Source organism: Urocitellus parryii, chromosome 9 (assembly GCF_045843805.1).
Source record: "Urocitellus parryii isolate mUroPar1 chromosome 9, mUroPar1.hap1, whole genome shotgun sequence".
In the NCBI taxonomy this organism is placed as follows: Eukaryota; Metazoa; Chordata; class Mammalia; order Rodentia; family Sciuridae; genus Urocitellus; species Urocitellus parryii.
In genome coordinates, this window is record NC_135539.1 from 113,972,231 (window position 1) to 113,999,325 (window position 27,095).

Sequence of the window (27,095 nt, forward strand, 5' to 3'; positions counted from 1 at the left end):
CTCCACGTTCTTGGCCATATGGTGGCCTTGAATTTTGGCTGTTCTATAGTGTGTGCGTAATGGTGGCTCACTGGAGTTTCAATTTGCATTCCCTGAATGACATGGAGCATCTTTCATAGACTTTAATTTACACTCCTGTCTTTTTCTTGGTGGTGTTTGCTATCTTAATCTCAAGTCACGAGAGTTCTTCATTTGTTGTACATATAAGTCCTGTGTCAGTTATATGTTGTAGAATGTCTTTATGGTTTTTCGTTTTCATTAACAATGTCTTGATGTTCATTTTATTGAGTTTTCTTTTATAGTTGGTGCATTTTGTGTCATCTTTGCCAAACCTGAAGTCACTAAGGTGTTTCTCCCATATTTTCCTCTAGAAATCTTACAGTTTGGGCTCTTAACATTCAGGTCTGTGATCCATTTTGAGTTACTTTTTAAATGGTAGAGTCAAGATCTGTTTGGTTTTTGCGGTTTGTTTGTTTGGCATATGGATCTCCAGTTTTTCTAGCACCATGTAGTGAAAAGGCTGTCATTTACCAACCCCTTACCCCACCCCCATTGAAATTGGCCTTATACCTTTGTTGAAAACTTGTTGACTGCCAGGCATGGTGGCACATGCCTGTCATCTCAGTGGCTCTAGAGACTGAAGCAGGAGAATCATGAGTTCAAAGCCAGCCTCAGCAACTTAGTGAGATTCTGTCTCAAAATAAAATATAAAAAGGACTGGGGATATAAAATAAAATATAAATTAAAACATTAAAAGTTGCTCAGTGGTTAAGCACCCCTGGGTTTAATCCCTAGTACCAAAAAAAAAAAAATGTAGGTTTATTCCTAGGCTCTATTTTTTTCTGTTTATATATACACATATCTTTACACCAATACCACACTGTCTTGACTACTGAGGCTTTATAGTAAGTCTCAAAGTCAGGGAGTGTACATCTTCCAACTTTATTCCTCTTTTAAAATGTTTTTTGATTAGAATTAGCTTGTCTTTTTTTTTGCAGAGATCCTGTTGGGATATTGATTGGGATTGTATTGCATCTATAGAAAAATATGGGTAAATTAGATAACTCAACAATATTGAGTCTTCTATTGAAATAGTATCATTTTCCCTTTATTTAGATTTTATTTAATTTCAGCAGTGTTTTATAGTGTTCATCTTATACATTTTTTTTGCCAAATTTATTCCTAAGTGTTTAATATTTGTTACACAAATTGGGGTTTTAAAAATTTTAATTTTTCATTACAATTTTAATTTTTCATTACAATTTTAATTTTTCAGTACATAGGAATACAGGTGATTTTTCTACGTTGACCTTGTATCCTGAACCTCTTCCTCCCCTACTTCAAAAGTCAACTGAGCAGGAACCTGGAAATACTGAGGTGCAGGGTGTTTGTGTGCAAACATTGGCATCTTTCAAGTCTTAGTTCATCTGGGTAGCAGCCCTGTAGTAAAGGGTGGAGAAGAGGATGGTGTGGTGAACTCTGACCTGCACAGGAAGAAAACCCCCAGACCTCGGGGGTATTCTTGAGGGCAAACAGAGTAGGTTAGGAATGCGAATATGATGCAGCCTCTTTAAGAAACCGTGGCCAGCAGCCATCAGGCCATTGGGAATGCAGCCCAGGAGATAAGATAAGGCCCCCTGGCTGGTTTAAACCAGGGTCCTGAGCCACAGTGGCTGGCCTGCTGATAGGCAGACAGGAACCAGGGGCGATAAGGAAGATGCCAGCTACTAAAGACAGGCTGGCAAGAGGCGAAGCAGCCTAATCACGCATCTGGGGCTGGAGGGGGAAGAGGGTATTGATGTGGGTGTGTAGAGGGGGGCCCTTGTATTCTTGTGCACATCCTATCATATTTATGATCATGGTTTAAAAAATAAACTCAACTAGGCTATACTTAAATGCCCTCAGCTTCCTTTATAGTAAATGTTCAATAAATACATGCTTATTGAATTCTTTTGCCTCTAGTGAGATGCTCTGATATAGGGATTGGAGATTTTCCTCAAACTAGGAAAATCCTGGCAGGGACTTACTCTGACAAGCCTGGAGCTGCTCATTTGCACATATCTGCATAGATTTGCATGCATCCTACACGGAGATACTTTTCGTGCTGGATTTAGATTTCCCCAAATCGTTTTCCTATTTTTAAAGGGATCAAGAAAGAATTTGTCTCTACTCATCCCTGCCTACCTTTCCTCTGCATGGTCCAAAGATGCAAAAGTGATCTCTGCAACTTCAGAACTGTAAAGAATACCTGTGGTTGCAGTTGATGCAGATGCAAGCAATTCCTTCCCTGTCAATCCATTTCTTCTCTTCCTTTCTCTTGAGACTCCCTGTTCCACTCTCAAAACTCAAGAATGGGGCAGGGAGATATTAAGGCACAGAAGCCCTCTAGCTGAACAGCCAGGAGCTCAAATTGCTTAGAAACCTTCCAGGATTCTGCATCAGGATAGAGAAATGGAAGGCAGTCCCGTGGATCTGAAGATGGTCCTGCCACGGCTTCCTGTCCCGGGACTGGGGATGCCATGACTACCTTTGTCTGCTCTTCCTCCTCCAGGAATAAATAAAAATATCATCCCTCCCCCAGATCCTGGTTTCTCTATTGGCCTGCCAGGCAAATATTTCATAATGTGGGCTCATCCAATTGGGCATTATGCCAGAGCCCAGCGCCTCAGGTTGGGAGTGTGCTCCAATCAGGCAGGGCGGCCTGGGTGGGACTAAAGGGTGCTCCCTCCTCACATGGGAGGCAGCAGCATTACTCAGGTGAATGGCATCAAGGTGGGAGTCGCTACTTTTTTTTCGGAGCTGGGCAAAGGGGACAGGGTGGTCCACCAGCCAATGTGACGCAACCTGGCACTGAAGGGGTTAAGGCCGGGCGGCATGTGTGGCTGTTAATGATTGCTCCCCACCAGGGACCTGGTGAGCATTAAAGGAAAACCTTTCCCCTGCTCCTGAGCGTGGAAGGAGGCAGGGCTAGGGACAGCAGAGGGGGGACGCAAAGAAGAGCCGGTGAGTAAGTGGTTATCTGTCTTCTGTCTGTCTGTCCGGGTTACTCTGAAGCAGGTGAGGAAGCACTAGACAGACCCATTCCACCAGCAAGAGCTGGCCTTTGTCACTTCCAGATGCAGAGTCTCAGTGCGGGGTGGGATTTTAGAATCACTCTTATTTATTTGAAGAAAATTTTCAGGATCATGTTTTGTCCCAGGGTTGAACTCCTCAGCCCTGAAGCTGGAGATGCAAACGGGCATTGTCCTGCGACAGAGACAATGGTTTCCTATGGCCACCCTGCACACAAAGCTGGAGCCCGGCTCTTCCCTCGCCTCTGAGCCATTGTCTCCAGAGAGGGGCTTGGGAGCTCTGGGCAGAGGCTGATTTCCTGGGACCCTGCCACGGCCGGCTAGGACAGTGTGCTATGGCCAAGGCCACAGTCCACTGTGGAGAGGGGCATGGTGGGACAGAACGGGGTGACTGCAGAGAGCAGGGGGTGAACTCTTCAGTCATTAGGAAGACAAGACAAAGTTGTCATTGGGGAGCCGGATTGAAACCCGGGAAGATAGAGAAGCGATCTTTGGAGTTTAGATTTCTGTCGTCCCCATTCCCTCCACTTCCCTGAGCGACCCTTATCTCCTCACTTTCCACAGTAGTTGTGCTCTGTGACCCGGGCACCTTCCCGTGTCGTGTCAGGCTTGGGTAAGGAGTGTGGGCAGGGGTCCCTCGGCTCTGCGGGAGGAGCGAGGAGGGGGACGCGCTGGCTTTCCTCAGCTGATGGGATGGCGCGGGTCTCTACTCAACGTGTGCTCAAATGAGAACAAGAATGAGACCCTGTTTGTCATCAAAGGAGAAATGTTGACCTTACCCCCTCCTTTGCTGGGGGCCCTTTTGTTGTCCTTCTTGGGAGGAGAAAGATTGGATGACATCTTGGTGATGTTAGGCTGGACCTCAACAGGGACTCTGGCCCTAAGGGGCCTGTTGTTCAGGAACTCTCTGCTCCCTGGGCCAGTCTTGAAGACACATTTGAGAGAGTCATCCTAACCCTGCTGGTGGCTGTCACTTGGTGCTTCCTGTGGTTGGGCTGCCGGATAGGCAAACAGAAACTAGGCACAATCAGGGGGAGGTGCTAGCCCCTGGGCTCGGCAGGGCAAGGCAGGAGCAGGAGCAGCCAAGTTTCTGGGCATCTGAGGCCAAGCAAGAGAGGGAAGTAGAGTACAGGAGAGGAACGGGCACACTGTCCCATAGGCCTGGTATTAAGAGTCAGCCATAAATATGACTAGCCGGCCTCCAAGGCACTTGCAGAAGTAGAGAGGACTGACTGTCCCCAGGTGGGTGGGCTTCATGGGGGCCATCTGTGCACCGGCTCCCTTGCTCAGAGGCCCCTCGGTTGGCTTAACACTCTACTGTTGTCATCCTGAAATTCTTAAGTTGTGCAGAAGGAACCCTGGGATTTTCTTTTGCACTGGGCCCTGTAACTTGTGCAGCCGTTCCTGTTCCCAGGCCCAGCAGAAGTTGCAACAGCTGGATGGTTGGTCCAACAGGTGTAGGCAGACTCACCTGTTACTCAGGTGTCACTTAGCAAAGCTGGCTTCTGTCCTGGCTGGGGCCTGCACAGTGTCCTATCCCCTTTGCTTCTCTCTCTTCACTCCCCCTCCCCCACCCCAAGGTGCTTTAAGTCTTCCTTAAAGGCTACTGTGTGGCAGGGGACAGAGAGGAGGCAGCACGTCCCTTATCTCATTCTGTCCCTCCCTCCCTCCCTCCCTCAGGCCCCCTCTTTCCCTTATGTGGATGTGACTGGTGACGGCTCTGGGCCTGATACAGGCCTGGGAGCAATTCTTCCATTCCTCTCAGCTTCCCTTTCCTCCCTGCAGTAAGCTGTGGTTATCCATGGCACCTGCTTCCTGCGCCGTCTGTTCCAGAACAGGTTGCTTCCTGGGATTACCTGGTGTCGGCAGGCTCCAGATCTGGGTGGGTGCAGGGAAGGAGGAATCCTCAGCCAGCCAGTTGTGGTGGCAGCTGGCCTGTCTGACCTCCCTGCAGGCCAGCTCCTCCTGCTCTGGAGTAAAGGCCCTAAAGGAGGCCTCCCTTCCTCCCTCTTGGTCTCCCCTCCAGCCTAGACCAGAGGTTGGCCAGTTCCAGAAGGAAAATGCGACTGGAAGGAGGAACAAGTCCCCACTGTCTCTGTCCTCCACTGCAGCTCTTTTCTCTGTCCAGTTCTCTTCCCTTAGGCTGCTTTAGGGACCTTTTCCAGTTTGCGCCCAATAGGATGACAGTGCTTTCAGACTCCCCCAAAGGAGTCTTAACGCAGAAGATTTAAAAAACCAATGTAGTATCTAGATTTGTTTTGATTGGACTTTGGAACATGTCACTTGGTTTTTAATTTTTAACTTTTTGTTGTGGTTGGCAGCAGATTTTCCTTTCTTTTTTGGAATTGCGTCGGACCATGAGGGACCTTGTATTTCCTGAGGGCTCTGGGCACATATCGGCTGCTGGAAGGATAAACTTGTTTGGAATTAAGTGTCTCATAGAATCCAAAAGTGTTACAGCTGGAAGTTGGTTTAGAGAAAAATCTAGCTCAAGCCACTGTCCAATAGAATGTTCTACAATGATGGAATGTTCTGTGGCTGTTCTGTTCAGTGTGATTGACGTCAGCCAGCATGGGGACTGAGCCTCTGTGAAAGGTGGCTAGTATAACTGAAGAACTGAAACCTTAATTTTATTTAATTTTAATTAAAATTTGAATAGCCACACATCACTAATGACTATCAAATTAGATGATATGGATTTGGGGTAGCATTATTTATTTTATTAATCACTGTAACATCAGCCACTTACCGAGCAACAATTACGTGCCAAGCTTTAAATATGTGATCTCGTTTTATCCTCCAAGCCACCTTGGGTGCTGTTCCCCATTACAGACGGGGAAGCTGAACCCCCCCAGAGAGGTAAAGTGACTCCAGATTGCTGATCTTACCCTGTTCCTTAAGAAGAATCCAAAGTGTCCATGACCCTTTGCTGGTCACAAGTTCTCCAAGTCTCTTCCAGATCTCACTTTTCCTCTCCGGGATGTCAGGGGAATGGATGAAGGATTGTCACATAGGGGAAAGACAGCAGCAACTGTCCTGGACAGTTATTTTCTGGCTCGTTCCGTGGGCGACCCTTGTTCCCAAGCTCCCTTTGGAGCCTCCCTAAGGCAGACAGTGATCCAGGGAGATTCCTCTGCTCTCGGAGCCCTTGGCAAGCTCCCCAGGTACATGGGAAATTCCGGGCTCCTCACTCCCGGCAAAAAGAGGTGTTCAGATTTCCCACCGTGCATCTGTGAGCCAGCTTGCTGCGTTACTCCTGGTCTCAGACAGAAGGCCAGCCCGAGCCCTCCCGGGGCCAGCGCAGACTGGCACTCCCTGGGCTAGTGAGGAGCGATGCTACCATCCCACCTGCCTGGCCACTCTCTTCCCGGGCAGCCCCCCAGGTGGGAGGCTCTTCCTGCAGAAGCAGTGTCCCGGCTCCTGCTTGCCTTCTCTGGGTGATTTATTGCTTTCCTGTTCCCCAGACAAAGCCCCCACCCCCACCCCCCCCCACCCCCACCCCCCCCCACCCCCGCTGTGGAGACTCTCATCAGTCCAGCTGGCCAGTGAGGGGAGGGGTCGGGAGACAGATGGAAGTCACCCAGCCATCCGATCCCCAGGGCAGGGCGAGGGTTTGAGGCTGACTCTCCTGTCTCCTCCAGAGCGGCACGGCCCTGCTCCCCTAGCTCCTCGTCAGCTCTGCGTGGGAGCTGGGGGGTGGGCATAGCCAGGAAGAAGGCCCGGGCAGTGGGCAGTCTGTATGTGGCCGCCCTCTCAGACCTCCACACCCACGCACCTCTTGCCAGACTCTACCCCACATCACACATGGTCCCCTGATCTGTCGCCCACAGGCATTACCAGTGAAAGGGTTTGTGGCTTTTGTTGCTATGTTCTTGGAGCGGCGCTGGGAAGCCAGTGTCTCCCGGTGACTCATGAAGCCGTCTCTCCTTCCTGGAGATGAGGAACTGAGATGGGTGATCAGCAGGGATGGGGGGACCCTGGGAGATGTGAACTCTGCCTTATCACTCCCATCGCTGTGGCCAGGGCCGTAAACCTCAGCCTCCCTGACTCCGCCGTGGGCCTTCCTTCTTCCCCTCCCAGCGTGAGAACCAGAGACTACATGAGTTTTATTTCCCTTTGTTCCAAATCCCTTCAGAGCTCTGTAACCTTTCATCCTCGGCTGTCTAGCCTGGTGGCCAGTTGGTGTTGTGTGCTGAAGACAGCATCCCTTAGTACCATTGTTTTATTGTTAAAATGAGAAAACAGCTTGGCTGTCTCAGATTGCTGGATCAGGAACCCAGAAGCCTTGGTGGCTGTGGAGGGTGTGGAGCGGGAGGGAGAGCCCAGCTCCATCACTCCCCTCGCACGCACTCTGTAAAATTCTTTTCCATGGGGTGGGGTGGGTGGGGTCACTGCTCTCCGTGGGGCTCCAGGACCAGATCTGCTGAGTTAGGAATGAAGAGAGATGGTTCCAGTGACCTTCTGTAGACCCCGAAGTGGATCGTGGGGCCGCCTCAGCCTCTGAAGGGCAGGGGTTTGGAACTGGACTCAGCTGGGGACGAGGCGTAATTAATTCTTGGCCTGCCCTGTCACCCCTGGGGATCTTTTCCATACTGCTGACTGGCAGGAGAAGGGACCGTGGAGGCCGGGCCAGGGGAGCCTTGGTTTGCCTGCCTGTCTGGGTTAGCCACCTGGGGAGGTTGGAGGAAGGAAGCGGTGGAGCCCGGCTGTCGTGAGCATCGTCTCCTTTTCCCTTGGCAGGAGCAGAACAAGAGCACCCAGCAAACAGACTGTGGGGAGCTTGGGCAGGTGGCTTGCCCCAGTTCTCTAAGCGGGGCCATCGCAAGCGGGAGATGCCTTCCATTCTGCTCTGACAGCTTCTGGGTCTTAGAACCAGAGTTCTGACCCACTGGATAGGATGTCAGTGTGCAGGCCGTTAAGGGAAGGCCACCCACTGGAAGGGTCTTCAGTCATTTTTTTCAGCCAGAAAGGACACTGGCCTGGCGTCCTGGCAGGCCCTGTGGCCCAGGTTTAACGCCTTAGTCTCTGGGTCACAGAGAGGCAACCAGGTCCCAGGCACTGGTCAGGGAGGTGGGGCAGGGGCACTGGGAAGGCTGTTCACCAGCCAACCTGGAGGAGTTTCAGGGTGTCAGTAACTGGCATGGCTGTGCGGACACTCCACCCTGGTTATCGTTGTTTTTCAGAAGGCAAATGGAATTCCATAAAGTAAAATAATCAGTTTAAAGATAAGATAGTTCAACAAGGGTAGAAGATTGCTTGAAGTTCTCCAGCATGGTATCTATTCTTGCTTTTCCTTCTCTCTCTCTCTCTCTCTCTCTCTCTCTCTCTCTCTCTCTTTCACACACACACACACACACACACACACACACACACACACACGCTGCCTTAGACTTTCCTGGCTTCTAGTGTAAGAATAAAGAGAACTTGGGCTGGGGCTGGGGCTCAGTGGTGGAGCATTTGCCTAGCAGGCGTGAGGCACTGAGTTCGATTCTCAGCACCACATATAAATAAATAAAGTTCGTTGACAACTAAGAAAATATATATATTTTTAAAAGAGACCTTGGAGGTCTCAGGCAGAGGCTCAGAGGCAATCCAGTAAGAGACAGGAAAGCGGTGATGCCTGAGCTGGAAGGGGGCCCCCCTGATCTGTGGTGCCCCATCTTGTCCATGGACCCAGCTCTTTTTTTTCTGTCTGAGGTAGGGCTGAGCTCAGGTGGAATTCCCCTGGCATTCCATCCCTGGCCATAGCAGGTAAGGATGATATGTTCGTCCCTTTGGGTTGGGAGGAGGATCCCTGAGGATGGACAGAGCTAAGCAGCCTGGGTCTCATCTCCTGAATCCTCAGCCCAGTGGTCTTAGCATTTACAGTGGTCTCAACTTGGGAGAGGGCACTGTATTGCCATTTTCTAAATAATTGTGGCATTCAAGGGAGGGCCAGGGCCAGGGCAGAGAAGAAAAGAGAGGACAAGTACTTTGCCAGGTGAGAGCCCCTGGCAGCTGGTCCCCGGCACCTGTGGATCTGCAGGTGCGTGTGGAAACCAGACAGTGTTGTTGAGTGGTCTCCTCCTGCCCGCAGAACCTTGAGGTGCTGCCAGGCCCCACCCCCTTTTGACCTCATCTTTATGCTGCAGCAAGTGGAAGGAAAACAGGAGGACCGCGGTGGGAAAAAGTTAGCTAGGAAAGTGTATTTTTCTCCCACAAATGACTGGAGAAGCTTCCGGAATCTGGCCCATCAAGATGGTTGTAAATGTAAACGGAGCTGGTTTTTAATTGGGACTGAATGCTGGGGCAGATAAGGCTCCCAGACAATGAAGATGAGATCCAGAAGGGCGGGAGGCAGAGAGCAGGAGCCGAGCTCTCCCCACCTTCCCTGAGTGTGGACAGCCTTGGCTCAGAGAAAGCTGGGAGAAAGAAGGAAGTGGGAGGGATGGGCCCCGGTAGCCCCGCTTCCCACTCACGCCACAGTCCTCTCTCCTGCCTCATGAGCTCTATTGCCAGAAGCTAGGGTGTCCTTGGGATGGGGAAGCTGGGCCAGGACTAATTCTCTGTCAGCAAATTTTCAGGAGCTATGGAATGAAGCAACTTGGTACAGGCAGATCACCAAGAGGGTCCCCCAGGGTGGAAAGAGAGGAGTGTGTTTCTCTAGTTGTTCAATATTTATCTCACAGTGGGGGCCCTGGGCATCCAGCCTGGGTGCCTGAGTGTGTGTATGTGCTCATGTGCACGCCAGCAAAGGGTCAGGAAGACAGGTTAATGTTGTGGCTTATAAATATGAAGGGCCAGGGCCACGCCACGCAGATGCTGAGGAGAGGTCTTAAAGCATAGAGAAGTCCTAACAAGGAGGAGAGACGGCGGCCTCGAGAGTGGAGAAGACTCGTGTCTTGTCTTTGTAATTGACTGGTCTTGGCACTTCGGAATGCTTGCCCCAGGATTTGTGCTTCTGCAGAACGATCCTAGCTATTAATGTCTTATGCATAAAACATTTCACATTTTGAAAGTCTGCGGCTATTCTTTCAGAGAATTAGAAGGTATTTCATTTGCACATGAGAAAACTAAGGGCCCAAGAAGTGACGGACGTCACACTGCTAATTCATGCTAGATCCCGCGTGGAAGCCCTGTCCTGCCAAGTACTCTTTTCACCGGTGGCACTGCTGTTGGGGTCACCTCTTGGGACCAGTGAATCGGTGACCACTGACTGGCAACCCGGAGGGTAGAGTGCTTCGGCCTCTGACATCAGATGCCCCTTACTGGGTTTCCCCCGCTTTTCTTGGGTGCACTTCAAGAGGACCACTCAGGTCTGTATTCATCACCATTTGCCCTTGCGCCATGGAAGCCTCTTGACATCCCAAAAGGAAGGAGAGAGGAGTGAGGAAACTGATTACCTATTCTCCTTTCCCCCTTTAATGTTCTCTTGGGAAGTTCTTGCCGTTTAACCTAAAATGAAAATCTGTCGCACCGTGCAGTTTAGTGATAAAGGGAAAGAGCCCCAGCTGGGCCCTCCATGTGCCGGCTCAACCCTGAGGATTTCGGAGCTCTCAGCAAGCAGGGAAGCCCTGGAGCCTCTCTCCTTCCTCTTTCCCTGGCTCGTCACTGGGCAGGAGAGAAGTTAATTTAACTTGCCACTTAAGCACAGGCTGTGGGAGGCCCCCGAGTTCAGCTTGAGGAGAAAGGGGCTATTTTTGCCTCCTCTAGAGGAAGAAAACTCATTTTCCCAATGCACCCCACCCCCCTCCTCCTCCTGTGCAGATGAGCTTAATTTTCTTTCCTTCCTAATGAAGATGGATCCAAGCCAAACTATATATTCTGGGGGGAGCCAGGCAGGGAAGCCGAATGAGGGGGCGAGGGGGCAGAAACAGAGCTTCTCTTCAGAGAGGAAGTAATTAATTTTAAGAGAGAGCTAAGATAGGGAAGCCCTTGGTAATATAATGTCAACTCCAAATGCAAGTGACTGAAAAACTGAATCAGAGCCCAGAGAGTTTCTTTCATTCATTCATTTACTCATTCAACAAATGTTTATGGAGCACCTACTATGCACAGGCAGGGTCCTCAAAACAGGCCTCAGAAGAGAGCTCAGCACAGCACAACCACAGCAGGGCTCCATTAACTGGATCAGCTGCAGGAAGAGGGCATGATCTGAAAACTTAGGCCTCCTGTCACCAGGATGAATCATTTGCAAAAGTCCCACTAAATGGCTGAATATATTGATCTTTTGGATTTAGGATTAGCTGTTTAAACATCAGCAGCTGTTGACCCCAGTTATATCCCAACCAGCTTGACTCTTCATGGGTTAAATAATAATGTTGTCCATTTGCTTTTCCATTCACTGATGGCATTGTTCCCTGACCAAGTTCTATCCTCCATCAAAATTAGATTAGCCCCTCCTTTTCAGTGTCTGTTGTGATATCACAGAATTACCATAGCAACAGACTATGATGTCAACACAATGCCTGGTCTTGCTAAAAACGAGCCGTATTGGTTTGAAAGGAACCTGTCATGTGAAAACAAAATGGAATAATATAGAAAACCAGAGGAACTGGAATTTGATATCAAAAAGAACATCTTGGCAGGGTAAGGTAACTGGGTGGGCCTGGGTGTCCTTTGCTAGAACCCTTTGCAAACCACCAAGGTGCTTTCATTGAGATGAGCATTGATTAGTGAGCCTGCTTGCCTGGAGACAGGGGTGGGAGGAGGTGACCTTCAAGAAGTCCTCAGAAGACCAAGGATCCCAAGACAAGGAAGACATTAGGAAAGGGGGAGATTTGACCAGCTTTGGCTTCTGGGGAATTCAGGGGAATTAACATCAGTGCAAAACCTCCTTGCTCATGAGTTGATCTGACAGGCACCAGCTGGAATTTATCATCTTGCATCTGGGAAGATTTGCAGCAGTAAACACACAGTGACCCCTTCTCAAGCCCCATTTGCTGCCCTCTTCCTCACAAGCCTTGGGAGGAAGCTTTCCTTTCATTTCGCCAGAGCAGAGAAGCCCAGTTCCTTGCCATCAGCTCTGGCTCCCCGACATCCACGCCCATCCACACTCTGGATCCACAAGTCCCGTCCCTCCCAGCTGGACTACGGCTCCCAGAGGGCAGAAGAGCTGCTGGGTCTGAGGGCAGCTGGGCAGAGGCCAGTGGCTTCTGTCTGTACAGCAGGCCGGGTAGGCAGAGGAGAAGAGAAAGGAGACTTTCTCAATTAATCTCAGCCTCTCAGCAGCGGCAGCAGTAACAGGGAATGAACCTGGAGCTTCCCTTAACCCTGTACCCTCAGGCTCTGAAGGGTGTCTGAGAAGCCAGCTGATTTTCAGCTCCAGAGCCTGTGTCTGGGCTGGGAGCTGGGAAGCAGGAGCACCGTCTCCCTGCAGGTCGAGCTGGCATGAGTTTCTGCCGTGCAGATGGGAATGCAGCCCCATGCTCCTCCGCCCGCCCAGCCACTCTGTGTCCTTAGCTCAGTGAGGTCGCACTACCTGGAGGTGGTTCACCTGCTCCGTGCACGCCCCAACTCTCCGTGGCTGCATTTTCTCCTTGGGAACCTGAACGAGGAGGATGCCGTCCCCTCCTCGCTTATCCAGTCTCCAGTCCTCTGACCGGTGGTAGTCCAGCCGGATACTAGGAAGCTGCAGGTCCGCTGGGACACCTGGGTGACCCCTACCATCACACAGGGAGAGCCCCCTCCCTGTTCTCTAATGCCAGAGCCGGGAAGAGGGGCAACCAGCAGACAGCCTGCCACCACTTGCGCTGTTCCTGTGCCATTACGGGGTTGGACCCGAGGACTTACTTCTCAGAGGGATGATAGCAGCAGGGTGGCTGGCGGGTCCTCCGAGGCTGCCCAACTGGGGACTGAGCTGCCAAAAAGATGCTGAAGTTTCGGGCTGACCGACGAGCCAGGTAGGGATCTCGTCCACAGACCGTGAGCCTGGTGAACTCGGAGCCGGCGGCGCTGGCACTCACCCTGTTCCTGTCTGGGGGCTTGGCGGTGAGGGGTCTGCTGGCGATGACCTGGGAGGAGAGCGCCGTTAGGTCAATGGTTGCTGCATTGCAGTGCCCTTGAAGGGGAAGCTATTTTGAAATTGGTAGCGTGGGGATGGAGAGAGCACGTCATCTGTAGGGGTTGCTGGGTAGGAGACTCTGGGGCAGGGAGAAATGTGCCGTACCCTGGGAGACTCCAGACGGCTGACAGCTGACTGCCTGCCTGCTTCTGTGTGTCTGTCTGTACCAGAGCCTGCAGGAAGCTCCCTGGAGCTTACCATCGGGAACACACAGAGCATCAGGGGCCTGGAGGGGCAGAGGGTGGGAGGGAACAAGTGCCCCACGCCACTGGGTGAAAGCAGAGAAGTTGTCACCTCAAGGACCTTCACTGTCACCACTGCCTTTGCACCAGACTTCTAAAGGGGCAGAGCCAGGAACAAGGTTAACTGCAGGCAGGTATCTTTCCTTGCAAAGACCCCCTGTGATTAAGTTGAGAGCATCGTCTTTGGAACCTTGGAACCGCCGTTTGGGAAGTGGGGAGTGGATTCCCAGTGTTCTAGAGTCAGAAGCCAGGAGGACACTGGTCAGGTTTGGGGTCCTGGCTGCACAGCCAGACTTTCCCATTGGCCGTGGCCACTACCTGCTGTGCTGCTGTCTCCTGTGTGCCTTTGGCTTACATCTGAACACGACCAGTTTGGAAGCTGGAAAAAACACACTTTGATATTATCTTTAGCTTCAGCAGGCAGCGCAAGGGTGAGATGTGTCCTGGGCTAAAAGAGGTGCCAACAAGGTTATTTTCCTTCCCTGAAGCAGCTGAAGCGACTGAGCTCTTTCCCCACCGCTGACCTGCGGGGGGCTGAACAGAGCACTGGGTCTTTGCCATGAGGTCTGAAGCGGCCCCACCTCAGTCCCTATGCTGTCTCTTAGAGTCTGCTAGAGTCTGCGCTCTCTGGACTCTAACAGTATTTTTCGAGGGGTGGGAGAAGTGCTCCTTAAAGCTCCCTTAGCCCCCACAGGCTGGGTGCTCAAATGTCTGCTACTACCTTCCTGCCAGGTGGTCACTGCTAAAGGAATACAACCCAGAGAGGCCACTGCCCCAGCCCCTCTTGAAGTCTGTCTGCTGTCTTCCTCCTTATGCCCCCTGAGAGGCCACTGGGAAGCTGGCCTGACATCCAGCTAGCCAGCAGAGACACAGGCTGCCTCCATGTACCGTTCCCCATCTGCCTCGCCTGCACCCCGCCCCTGGTTCGTGCTTTCTGGCAGGCTGTCCTCATAGCACACCACCCCACTCCCAGCCACAGTGTCCCTTAATTAGATCTGACTGTTCAGCCAGCACTGACCTTGATGCCCTACAGCTCGCAATGTCTCTGTGACATCCAGGAGCCCTTAGATGGAGGACCCTGGGCTCAGAGCAGGAGCGAGTCCCGGCCCAAGCTCAAGAATGGAGTTTCTGAGTCTCCTGTTTCCTTTCAAGAAAGAGATGGAGCATAAAGCAGGAGAGAACTAGTCCAAGGTCACAGGAGAGTTCTTTCAGCAAATAATGAGGGAGCGTGTTTTATGCAGAACACTGGCAGGCAGCTTCCCTGCTTGGGAACCTGCCACGCATGAAATCTTGACTGTGTTGGACAGACAGTTCAAGCACCGCGCCCCCCACGCATGCCTGAGATAGTTAAGTGTGGCTGGTGTCCAGCCTGGGGAGCTCTAGTAAGTGGCTGACAGTGACTAGTGATTGGTGACCAGGCTTCTTTTCTCTTCCCTCACCCCACCCCTCCCCACCCCAGCAGCAGCTTCTGCCACTCAAGCCTTGTTCTCCTTCTGGCCCCCTTTGGGGGTGCTTTCATGGTCACCTGTCCCCGTCACTGCCCAGGGTCTGTTCTCCCTTTGGCTGGTGTGTCTGTCCTCCGCATTTTAATCACAGTTTCTCCCACTGTTGCCTCTACAGCCACAATGACAGACGGAACACATTTCGTCACCCAGTGACTGGCAAAGTCCCAGAGGAGAACAAGAAGTTCGACTTGAAAACGTAAGTTTTGCCTTCTATTCACTGTGTGGCCTTTTTATCTTGTGTCACCACCATCCCATGGCCACCTTGCCCTGGGGTGGGGAGGATGATGGGGGGGGGGGAGGAAAAGAAGGGATTTGGAGTCCCTCAGTTCTGAGACTGGAAGCTTCTGGGACCCATCTCCTGACATCCCCATCCCTTTCCCTGGTGCACCTCACAGGTTGAATCGAAAGAGTCGAAGCCAGGTCTGAGGTTGGCATAGCACCCAGGGGCCTTGGCAGGAGGCAGAGAGAGAATCTGGTATAACCTTGAGGGCGGAACATGAATTTGGCCTCCGCTGGATTCTGCATCTCTGAATGAAAGGGAAAAAAAGGAAAGGATAATTAATTGACTCCTAGGCCACCAAGCCATTGTACCTTTAAGATTAGAAGGGAAGGAGTTCTGGAGTCTGAGAATCTAGATTTTTAAAATAAAAAAAAAAAAGAGAAGAGAGAGAATATGTGGGATGACCAGCATATAATCCCAGAAGAACTGAGGAGAAACTCTGAATGATCTCTTGATGGGTGGGGAAGTTCTTCCCCCATTGCTTCTTGGCTCTGACTAGTCTCTTTCTTTTGTTCCATTTGAAATCAGATCGGCCTTGGACATGTCCAATAAAACAGGTGGGAAACGCCCTGCTACCACCAACAGTGACATATCCAACCACAACATGGTGTCCGAGGTCCCTCCAGAGCGGCCCAACATTCGGGTGAGTTCAGTCCCTCAAAGCAGGCAGGAGATGTCTTCAGTGCATGTTTATTGGGATCTCAGGGATCCTAGGAAAGTCTCACCTACCCAGCTCATTCTGTACGCCAACGGACAGGTGAGGTGGCCCAGGGAGACAGTGGGAAGGGAAGAGGGCTCAGACCAGAATCTCTCAGAGGACCAACATCTAGACCTGGGATTCTCAGCCTCAGGCCTGTTAGCCTCCGGGCTTGACAGTTCTCATTGGTGTGGGAGTGCCTTGTGCACTGAAGGATGTTGACCTGCATCTCTGGCCCCTGCCCCGTTGATGCCAGTAGGACCTCCCTCCAATTATGGGTGGTGGGAATCAGAGTGAGATGAAAGTAAGGGACCCCCAGGAAGAAGAAGTGTCTCAGGGAAGAACGTTGCAAAGGGGCCCTGCCAGATCAGGGCTGCTGACTTGTGCCTTGTTTGGTGACAGGGTGGTAACTAGAGGTGTGATGAGGGCAGAAGACAAGGCGGAGAGGGTTAAAGAGGAGATGGGAGAGGAGAGGTAGACACGTGGAAGGGTAACAGTTCTAAGATGATGATAAATTCATACAATGGAGTATTCTCCAAAACTTAAAATGAACTTGCTCTGTGTGTACTAACAGGGATTCTTCTTGAAAACATGATTCTGCAAATTGCAGAATATGGAAAATATAACACTTATGTAAAATGCACAAATATGAAAAGCGGCACTACATATTTATAGGAACAGCTGCAGTCCAAGTATATAACCATGAACAGGAAGGCTCGTTTTGGGTCAGTGGTTACCTCCAGGGAAGAAAAAGGTAATGGGATTGGCCCGGTGCTTCCCAGGGAGAGTTAGCTCTGACAACACAAAGGGATGATTGCATATTGTTCTTACTTCCCTGAAATGCTTGGAATATTTCAAAAAGGTATTTTTAAAAAGAACTTTTTATTTTTACTTTTCGATGAGCATATATTCGTCGTGCATATGAATGAGGTTCCATGTGGTGGTTGAGCTCACACATGCAGCATGCCCTGATCCAATCAGGCTCATGAGCATTTCCCTGTCCTTACCATTTCTTTATGTTTGGAGGCTTTGCGCTCTTTCTTCCAGAGCTTCATAAAATATATAACAGGTGGTTGTGAACTATAGTCAGATGGAAGGAAAAGGTGGAGTGGGGATTGGAAACCAGAGGGAAGGAGGCGAAGGGGATTTGTTGGTTAGGCAGAGGCCTGAGGGGAAGGATTAGTCTCCGTAGACAGGTTCAGAGGAGGATGGTTGGCAAGTCGTGTTTTCATGGTGTCAGGGTGCCTGCATGTTAGCCTGGGTTGGGGAAGCGCACATCTTCCTGAGATGCACAAAAATAAAGGTATGTGAAGCTGAGAGTGGGTGTCTAGGAAATTAAAGATGTCCCCACCTGACTGCCTCCACTTTTGCAGGAAGGAAGGAAGCAGGGTGCTTTGTAGAGAGGAGAAGCGCGTGGGAATGTGTCAGGTCAGGTGCCTGAGAACATGCAGCGCACGTTTGGGTAACAGGAATGGTGCTCAGCCAGGGACACACGGAACATGCTGCTGGGTAACTGAAGGATCACCTGAGGTTGAAGACTAAGAATCTGTGTGCCTGATCCACAGGCTGGTGTGGTTTTCCTTCAGCAGTGCTCAGAGCCCAGCTGTGAGGGCGAGGCAGGCAGAGTGTTGGATTGACCCCTGGCTGCCGGGAAGCTGGGCACAGGCACCAGGTGGCTAATGTGTTGAGGGGTGGCCCCGGGAATGTCTAGAAAGGCAATCTATGGGAAGCCACTGCTCTGGTGGCAGACAGAAGGGGGAAGGATTTAGGGATTTGCATATCCTTAAGTAGGCATACAACTTCTTTAAATGACGTTTCTTGGCCCTTATCTGTGAATTTTCACTAGTAATGTCCAGAAAATAACTTTGTTTCCTACTTGTGGAGGTACTTTATAATAAAGCCTAATCTCTTCTTTCCTTCTGTCTCTGCAAGTATATTCTAAGTGTTTGTTATGGCTGGCACCTTGCTGGCTCTGGTGATATAGGAATGAACAAAACCAAAGTCCTTTTTGCAAAAAGCTCAGTCGCCTGGTAGAGGAGACAGAAAGCCAGCAGCTCCATTGCTGAGCAATGTGACAAGTTTTACACTCTACAGATGTCCAGAGTTGCTAACTGTTGTGGGGGTGGGTGGTTAGAGAGGTCTCATGGAGAGTCTATGCTGGATTTTAAAGAGTGGGCTGGGAATCGTGGGTGCTGAGGGAGGATGTCCTCCCTTTGTGAGGGAGCCCAGGTGAGTACAGGTTCAGGAGGAAGAGATAGCAGAGGTGGGGCTTGGGTGCCAGAGGGGCAGAAGCCGGGCTGTAGACCCTATCGGATCTCATGGATTCCCGCTTCTGTGCTGTGCTCAGGTATCTGAGCTCTCTCCTAAGCGATGAGGACTAGTAAGAAATTTGAAGCAAGAGAATCACACGATTCTATGTGTTTTAGAAAAAATCACCTCAATTCATTGCCCAGGATGGATAGCAAGAAGAAATGAGGACCTGCAAGATGACAGCAGCAGAATTTCAGAGGGAAAAGAGATGTGAGGCTCTGTTAAGGAGACAGACTCAGGCTGAGGGTGTGGCTTGGGGATAGAGGGCATGCCTAGTCACACCACGCTCTGGGCTCCTTCCCCGGCACTGATAACACACAACATCAAAGCAGATCTTTCAACCCACATCAAGGTGGTAGGAAGGAGTAGAGGAAGCAGGAAAGCAGGGACTCCGAGTTCTGATGTGGGTGGCTGAGGGGGTTGCAGCGTTGTCCACCAAATGAGGAATACAGAATAGCAGGTTTGGGTAGAAAGAATGAATCTGGCTTCGCTCTTACTTAATCCTGGTCAGACAACGAGTTATAAAATGGACTGGCGCTAGGAGATACAGATCAGGGAACCTTGATCCTGTTGCTGGTACTTGAAGCAGTGGGTAGAGATGAGCTTGCACAAGCTCCAGTAAAGCTCCAGGGCTGGGGCGTGGCCGGGTGTAGAGTGCTTACCTAGCACAGGAGAGGCACGGAGCTCAACCCCAGCACCACCAAAACAAAAACAAAAACAAAACCCTCAAATAAAATAATAAAAGTTTGGTTGTGGCTCAGCAACACTTGGAATAGAGGAAGGGGAGGTATTGAAAGAACTGAAAGATCCCAGGAAGGACAGAAAGTTAATGGGGCTTTGATTTCCAAATGAGGTGGAGGAAGGTTGGGGATCTTGGGAGGAGAGGAAAGTGGACTCTTCCCAGTGGCCCAGCCCTGAAGAGAAAGGGAGAATGGATTCTGCCTTACAGTGGGCAGGGGTTGTTTTAGTTAGGTTTTTTTTTTTTTGCTACTGTGACTAAAAGACCTGGCCAGAACCATTTTAGAGGAGGAAATTTTTATTTGGAGGCTGGGCTCACAGCTTCAGAGGTCTCACTCCATAAGCATCTGGCTCCATTCCTCGGGGCTTGAGATGAGGCAGGACCTCATGGTGGAAGAGTGTGGTGGAGGGAAGTTGCTCACGTGATGATCAGGAAGCCGAGAGAGACTCCACTTGCAAGATACAAAATATATACCCCAAAGGCACACCCCCAGTGCCCACCTCCTCCAGCCGCACCCTACCCACTTCAGCCACCACCCAGTTAATCCCATCAGGGGATTAATCCACTGATTGAGTTAGGGCTCTCGGAACCCAGTCATTTCTCCTCTAAATCTTCTTGCATTGCCTCACACTTGAGCTTTTAGGAGGGGACACCTCTCATCTAAACCATATTAGGGGATGAGGGGTGGAGGGGGAGTTTGGGGGTGTGTGAGAGGATGAGAGAGAGGTGCCATCAGATGGAGAGACTGGGGCTTGCTGGCCAGGAGAAGCAGCCAGCAGGGAAGGGCACGTTGAAGTCAGGCTTGAGAGGAGATGTCAACAGGGCAAAGTCTCAGGGGAGATGGCGGGCTAGAAGGGTCAGCTGTGGAAGGGCAGGTGATACCTCTCCTGTTGACAATGGAGGAAAAAAGACAGTGAAGAGGGCAGTAATTTTCTAGGAAAAAGGGTATGGCATTGAGGAAGTGCATGTATGGCTGTGGAGGAGGGGCCAGGTCCAGGGTGGGGACGGCCGAGGTGGGAGGTTGGGGGACTTGGGAGGACAGTGTGGGGCTCTTGCTGTGGGGCTCTGCCCAGCTGGGGCTGGGAACCCTGGGTCTGCAGTGACCTCATCTGCTCTGCAGTATGATTTTAAATTTTTTCTTCCTCTAGCAGCACCATAATCTGGCTGTGAGTACAGGGAGGGAGGATAATTTGATTAATTTGGAATATTGAGTTTCAGAGAAGATGAAGCAGAAAAATAATGGATGGGTTTTTTTTGAGTCCAGCTTTGGAAGGATATAATGAAAACCAGGAAGCAGCAGATGAATCCAGAGAAAAGGAAATGGGATCTCAGGGGAATAGAAAAGCTGGGGGTAGTTAAGTAATGGGGGAAGAAGGCCAAAGGGTGGAATATAGTGACCAGCAAGTGGGAATTCCAGAATTGAAGGTGTTAATGGACGGTGGCTTGGGGTGCTGACAGTCGAAGGTGAGGTGTAGTCTGGACATCAGCACCTGGAACAGAGGATGGGGAGTTTTGGAGTTGAGGAGGTCAAGGGCATTGGATGGGTAAGGGGATGTCTCCTATCAGAATCCTTAGACTCAAGCCAGGCATAGTGGTGCACACTCGTAATGGTAGCTCCTGGGGAGGCTGAGGCAGGAGGATCACAAGTTCGAGGCCAGCCTAGGCAACTTAGCAAGACCCCCATCTCAAAATAAAAATTAAAAAGGGCTGGGGAGGAAGCACAGTGATTGAACCACCCTTGGGTTCAATCCCAAGTACCAAAACAAAAATTAAAAATAAATAAAAATAAAAACCCTTTATAGAGTCCAAAAGAAGGATCTAGAAGCTGATGGTGAAGGGTTAACTCGTGGGAGGCCAGAAAGTGGGGCTTCAGGAAGACAGACTGTTGCCAGAAAATGGGAGAATGACAGTGTCCACACAGTGAGGAGCTAGGAGAGCACCCACCCCTCGGTCTCCCCAGCTCTGTGGGGTGCTGTGGTTGAGACAAGGAGCAGGAGTTGAGCAGGAGTTGACATGGGACACTAACTGAGAGTTGAGTGGATTCCAGAAAGCACTGCAAAGAGATGGGGAGTCAGGAGGGCAGGGGAAGAGGGTCAGGCCAGGAGTGGATGGAGAAATCTTTCCTCCAAAGGAAAAAAAAACAAAGCTATGAGACAGCTAGGACTCCTCTTTTGAGACCCATTTTAGAGATTGAAAAAACAAGCTAAAGAGGGTCAGGTCCTGGAGTTAGTACCAGATCCCAGAGTCTCATCTGGGTCTCAGCAGGAGGGCACCCAGGAGTGAGCTGGAGAGAGCTTGCTCCTCAGGGGGCAGCGCCCTTGCAGATGGAGCAGAGGGAAGGACAGGAAGCAGCGCCGGGGTCTTTCCCTGTTTCCCCAGGCGACGCGTACATCCCGCAAAGCCATCGCCTTTGGCAAGCGTTCACACTCCATGAAGCGGAACCCCACGGCGCCGGTCACCAAGGCAGGCTGGCTCTTCAAGCAGGTGAGGCGCCCTGCGCTCTGCCCACCATAGCCACCTCTGACAGCACCCTGACTCCTCTGTGCTGATGGCAGTCCCTCTTGCCGTGGTTGGGGGGGACAGGTGTCCACTGACTGGCCTGGCCTCATCCCTGCCTTTCCTTCTGCTCACTCATTCTGTCTCATTTCTTGCCCTTTTTATCTTCCCCCTGACGAGGTGGCACGGAGCCTCAGAATGACAGAGCTGGAATGTCACAGGCAGTAATCTAATGTCCCTTCCCTGCCTCTGTGACCTCGGGGCGTTGCTGCCACACGTTAGATCTGAGCCCGGAGTCCTTGTCAGCTGTGCTGTGCCCTGTCCCCTCGGTGCCCAGCCCACAGCCCCTCACATCCGACTCTCCCCGTGTGCCGCAGGCCAGCTCCGGGGTGAAGCAGTGGAACAAGCGCTGGTTTGTCCTGGTGGACCGTTGCCTCTTCTACTACAAAGGTGAGCCTGCCCCTGGGGTGTGATTGGCAGAGCCTTGGCAGGACAGGTCTCCCCGCTTGAGTGCTTGGCGCCAGAGGGGTGTGACATGGGACGGTGGCTTGTGTCAGCTTACCCATGTTCATTCAATTCAGCAACATTTCTGGACTGCCTGCTAGGTTTCAGGCAGTGTTCTGAGTCCTGGTTGGTGACCCAGTGGGTGACAAGGTAGTTATATGGATGGTGAAGTCTGGAAGGGGTAGGAGAGAGGAAGAAGATGACGAGGTTCCTAGTGAGCACCTGTAGGTCACCACGTCCTGGAGGCTTGTGCCTTGGTCTTGTTTGTGTTCCACCGGAATGGACAGTCTGGTCAGTGAGGGCAGGAATTTCTGCCAATTTTGTTCACTCCTGAGTCCACAGCATCTAAACTTTGCACTGCACACAGTTGGTATTTAGTGGATAGTGCTTAAATGAGTGGCCCCCAGCTCTACCCTCTGTCACCCCCCGCATTCACCCCTAGCCTGCTCCCTGATCAAAAATAAATAAATAAACAAAATAAAGGAGAGCAAAGCTCTGGGAACTTTGATGCAACCTTCTCTAGGAGGTTATTTAAAGATATTCAGAGCCACATGTGTCACCATGGGCACAGAGGGCACCAGGGCTGGCTGATGACAGCGATGGTGGCATCGTCAGGCTGCTGTGGTGGCAGGAGGAAGCAGACCCAGGGGATAAGACAGTGATGTGAGCTCGGAGGAGCTGTTCTTGGTGCTTGCCCGGCCTCCTTGCCTCAGGATGGCTGAGCCCTGGTCTCCCAAGGCCTCCTGGGAGCAATCTGATGAATCATTAACCTGGGCAAACAAAGGTTGTACCCAGTGACCCTTTCGCCCCAGGGTGCCACTGTCCCTGCGCACTGAGCTAAAGCCAATTGAACTCTTAAGGAAGAGGGATCAGAGGGGCTGCGGATTCTGGGGCCAGGCGCAGAGAAAGGCCCAAACTTGCAGAAGACTGTGCCCAGGCCTGGCCCCTGGGTGCTGAGCCCTGGAGCAGAGAAGGACTGGCCTGGGAGGAGGGCCAGTGTCTGTGCAGAGGAGGGGCTAAGGTCCTGAAAAGGGGTCACAGCCACAGAGGGGTGGTCTCAGGACAGCCCTGGGCTTAGCCTGTTTTCCGTGGCTGGGTCATTCACCGTGAGGGGAGGTTTATTGTGGCCCACGGTTCTGGAGGCTGGAAGGTGCAAGAGCACAGTGGTTTCTGGGGAGGGCCTCGTGCTGCTTCAACTCACGGCAGAAGGTAGAGAGGGGACGCACAGATGACACAAAACAGGAGGGCCGCCTGGCCTCCAAGGCCCCGCTGGGGAGGGGGAGCTCTGTGTGGGAAGAGCACCCCTCCCTCTGTGACCCCACCACCTCTCAGCACCTTTGCATTAGAATCAGATTCCCACGAGAGCTTGAGCTCATCCAAACCAGAGCGGCCCCTAAACGCTGGCCTGCCCTCTGCCAGGCAGGGCCCGTCTCCTTGGCAGGTGGGCAGCCTCAGTCTTCCCAAAGACAGCTTTGGAGTCCAGCCTCAAGTCCTTCCTGCTCCTTCATTTGACCCCTCCCTCTGGCACCAGGCTGTGGGCTAAACAGAATCGCGGACCAAGTATCTTGTGGGTCTGTGGATGTGACAAGAGGGGAGGTAGAGCTCCGGGAGTCGTAGCCCAGCAGAGGTTTCTTCTGGACTCTGACTGAAGGTTTTTCAGCGTCCCCAACCCCAGGAATACACAGCAGACCCAGCAGAGGAGAGGGTCTTGCCATGGCCGCCTAGTTGTCCCCCACCGTCCCACAGAGGGCTCCTGCCCTTTCTGGCCTCCTGCTGACAGCTGGGCGCCCGATTAGCTAATCCATCAGGCTCCTCCAGATCCGGGATGAATTATGTAACAGCCCCATTGTTAGTGATTGTTAGCCTGATCCTGAGAGGACAGGGCCCTGGGCTGCACGCAGGAGCTATAAAGGGGGTCTGCAGCAGGAAAAAGGCAAAGCAGGCTGCTGGGGGCTGGGAGCACCCTGGAGAGAGCTACCCAGAGCTCCCGAGAGCAGGAGGAGAAGTGGTGCACATGACCCTGCTCCGTCCTGTCCCCTGCTATATGCACCACTACTGGAATTGTCCTGTTCAGAGAGGCATGACAGATGGGATAGGGGTCGGCAAGGCCAGCTTTGGCGTCAGGCTTCTTGGGTGGAAAGACCAAGCCCACTATTTACTTTTTAAGGAAACTTAGACAAACTCCTTGGCCTCTGGGTCTCAGCTTCCCATCAAATGGGGGGGGTGATATGGGTACCTCTTTGCGGGATAGTTTGAAGGGTTCAATCCAGTAAGGCATTTAACTTGGAACGCTCCTAATAATGAGGCGAACACTCCAGAAACACCAGCTCTTCTTTAATAACTGGTTTGGGCATTAGAATGTGAACGCCCCGAGGGTGGGCACTACTTTTCTCTTATTCTCTTCTGTAGTCCAGTGTCTGAACAGCGTCCGCCAGCCCCTCTGCCCCCCACCCCCACCCCCAGCTCCAGGGAGTGCCTCTTGGAGTGTGTGTGGTGGCCCCCCGAGTGTCTGGCAAGTAGTAGGTGGGCATCAGGTGTTCACAGAGCAGGGCCAGCGTGCTCCTGGCTCCCCCTGCCCACGTGAGCACACACACCCCCTTGTGCCTCTGTTTCTCTGGCAGATGAAAAGGAGGAGAGCATCCTGGGCAGCATCCCCCTGTTGAGCTTCCGGGTTGCAGCAGTGCAGCCCTCGGATAACATCAGCCGGAAGCACACCTTTAAGGTCGGTTGGCTTTCCTCTCCCAGGTCTGGGGGAGGGAGGCCTGTTCTTCTAGAGCATATGGAGATAGAGAAGGGTCAAGGACATCTCCCTGAGGAATCCAGGTGGTGATGGAGGAGGAAGGGAGCAGTGGCCTCTGGACTCAGATGGGTTACTGGGAGGCCAAGGTGAGGCTGTGCTGGGACAGCCCTCTTCTTCACAGGGGTCACGTGGGTAATTCCCCTTAGGTGGACCGATAGGGGTGTGCCTCAGTGGTACCACAGTTTTTACTGGGAGAGAAAATTATGTCCTGGGCCCTTGGCCTTTCTGCTCCTGGGAAATCCCTCTGGACAGAGGCAGAGCTGTGCCTGGTGGAATTCTTGAGATCTTTTCTGGAAAGCCTTGGGTCCAGGGAAGGGGATCCCTCCTCCAGCCAAATTAACTGAAATCGCAATCTTTAGAGGAAATGAGGAGTTGAGTTCTGCTCCAATCCAGAACTGCAAATGTCTGTAGACAACAGTTTTGAGAGAACAAGGGCCAGGAAAATGGGACTCGGCTGCCTCTCCGTGTCACTCCCTCAGAACCCCCCAGGGATCCACCCATCAAAGACACTGCTCGCTCACAGCTGGCTCTTCCTAGGCCAGTGTTTTTCCACATTTAAAAATTCATGACCCATTAAAAACTATAAAAATCTCATGCCCTTTTTGTACTTTGTGATGCAAAAAAAAAAAAAAACCCCTTAGGTTTCTTTTCATTTTCCAAATGTAAAATTATAAGCTAAACTGTGCATTTCCATAGGACAAAGCCCTCTGTCCCCCAGGAGAGAATTGCCATCTCAAACCCTGAAAACCCAAAACTGAGGTGTTAGATGATAGGACCTATGGGTCTCACCAGGCCACTGTCTGAGCCCCTAGGGCCCTTTCTGTCCCGTGGATTTTGGTCACCTGGTGATAGGATAGAGGTGGGCAGCACGTGTAGGTTCTGCCCTGAGGAACAAGGAGGGACTTATTTGGAACATAATTAGTTTCCAGCCTCCCAGGGTCCTGGGTGCCAGAGGTATGGGCGGAATAAACAATTAATGAAACTGTGACTCTAGAGAGCCGGGTCCTGCTGGGGAAATAGAAGTAGGCTGTCTAACCAACAATACACAGCCCTGGCTCGCGCTCTCTCTCTCTCTCACACACACACACACACACACACACACCCATGCACCATCAGCCAGCCTGCCCACCTGCAGGCATCAGATAACACCTCAGAATGGCTAGCACGAACCCCAACCACAAAGCCCCAAGATCACGCCTGGGCCCACCAGCCCCTTGCCCGCTCCACCTTCACTAGGAGTGCACTGCCTCTTTAAGACCTGGCTCTGAGAGCTGTGCTTAGTGGCCCACAAAGGGTTCCAATTGTGGCTATTCAGTGGCCCTTCCCCAGGGAAGGGAGGGGAGCGGAGACAGACAGGAGGCTTATCCTGCTGTGGCCACCCAGCCAAACTCTTGGATGGCAAATAATGAGAAGCCAGGAACTGCGCCTGCCCGGCTGCCACTGAATGCTTTACCTCTTCCTCACCGGCCGGCCCCTCGGAGGGTTTCGCCTGCTGGGACACCTCCCTCACTTCTCTGGCCCCTTTCATAGTCCCAGCCCAGGCCCCTCCCCACTCCCCATCAATAGCCCCGTCAGGCCCTCTGCCTTCCCCTGTCTCCAGCACTTGCTCCTGGGCCTGTGTTGGCTCCCTGTCTCCTGTGGCATGTTTGGTTGCCAATATGACTGTGAGCTCAAGTGCAAGAGCAAGCCCCTGCCTTCCTTGTGACTGGTGCCCTGCACGAGCTGAACTCACAGGCTGCTCACTAGGTGCTTGCACTCCCACCCGCCCCAGGACACACCACCAGTCCTGTGTCCCCTCTCCTCTACAGCCACCTGTGTTCTCCACCCAGAGGGCTCGCTTGGTCTTCAGCTCTCAACTCCTGTGCAGTTTCAAGTCCCAGAGGCCTCCTTCCAGCCCCACAGGCTGTCCCTCAGCCTCTCCTGCCCTCTCTACACCGGGCTGTCTGCTAGAGGGTAGGGGATGCAGAGGAAGGAGCCCCATCCATGCCCCTTGCTAGGTAATGGCTCCTATTAGAAAGAATTCCAGGGCTGAGCCTGGCACGGTGGCTCACACCTATAATGCCAGTGGCTCAGGAAGCTGGGGCAGGAGGATCACAAGTTCAAAGCCAACCTCAACTACTTAGCGAGGACCTCAGCAACTTAGCAAGACCCTGTCTCTAAACAAAACAAAACAAAACAAAACAGGGATGGAGATGTGACGCAGTGGTTAAGCACCCTGGGTTGAATCCCTGGTTACCCCCTTCAATAAAGAGTTCCAATGTTAGGGAGAGGTAGAGCGGGGTGGGACCAGCTGCAGTCAAGAAAGCCTGGGGAAGCTTGGTCCAAAAGGTATCACACGAGTTGGGCTTGATGCTGCTGCTCAGCAGAGCCCAGAGGCTCAGTCAGTGGTTCCTTTCTCCTCCCCTAAAC

General features: G+C 51.9%; 1 protein-coding gene across 1 annotated transcript in view; it reads left to right on the forward strand.

The window, feature by feature from the left end:
• The window catches only part of Plekha6 (pleckstrin homology domain containing A6), a 99,920-nt gene that overhangs the window by 38,510 nt on the left and 34,315 nt on the right, over positions 1 to 27,095 (forward strand). The window contains exons 2-6 of the mRNA XM_077802416.1: positions 14,976 to 15,056; positions 15,669 to 15,783; positions 21,266 to 21,370; positions 21,760 to 21,832; positions 24,508 to 24,608. Of these exons, the coding sequence (XP_077658542.1) occupies positions 15,682 to 15,783; positions 21,266 to 21,370; positions 21,760 to 21,832; positions 24,508 to 24,608 (381 nt within the window). The 5' untranslated portion in view covers positions 14,976 to 15,056; positions 15,669 to 15,681. The remainder of the gene's footprint in view (positions 1 to 14,975; positions 15,057 to 15,668; positions 15,784 to 21,265; positions 21,371 to 21,759; positions 21,833 to 24,507; positions 24,609 to 27,095) is intronic.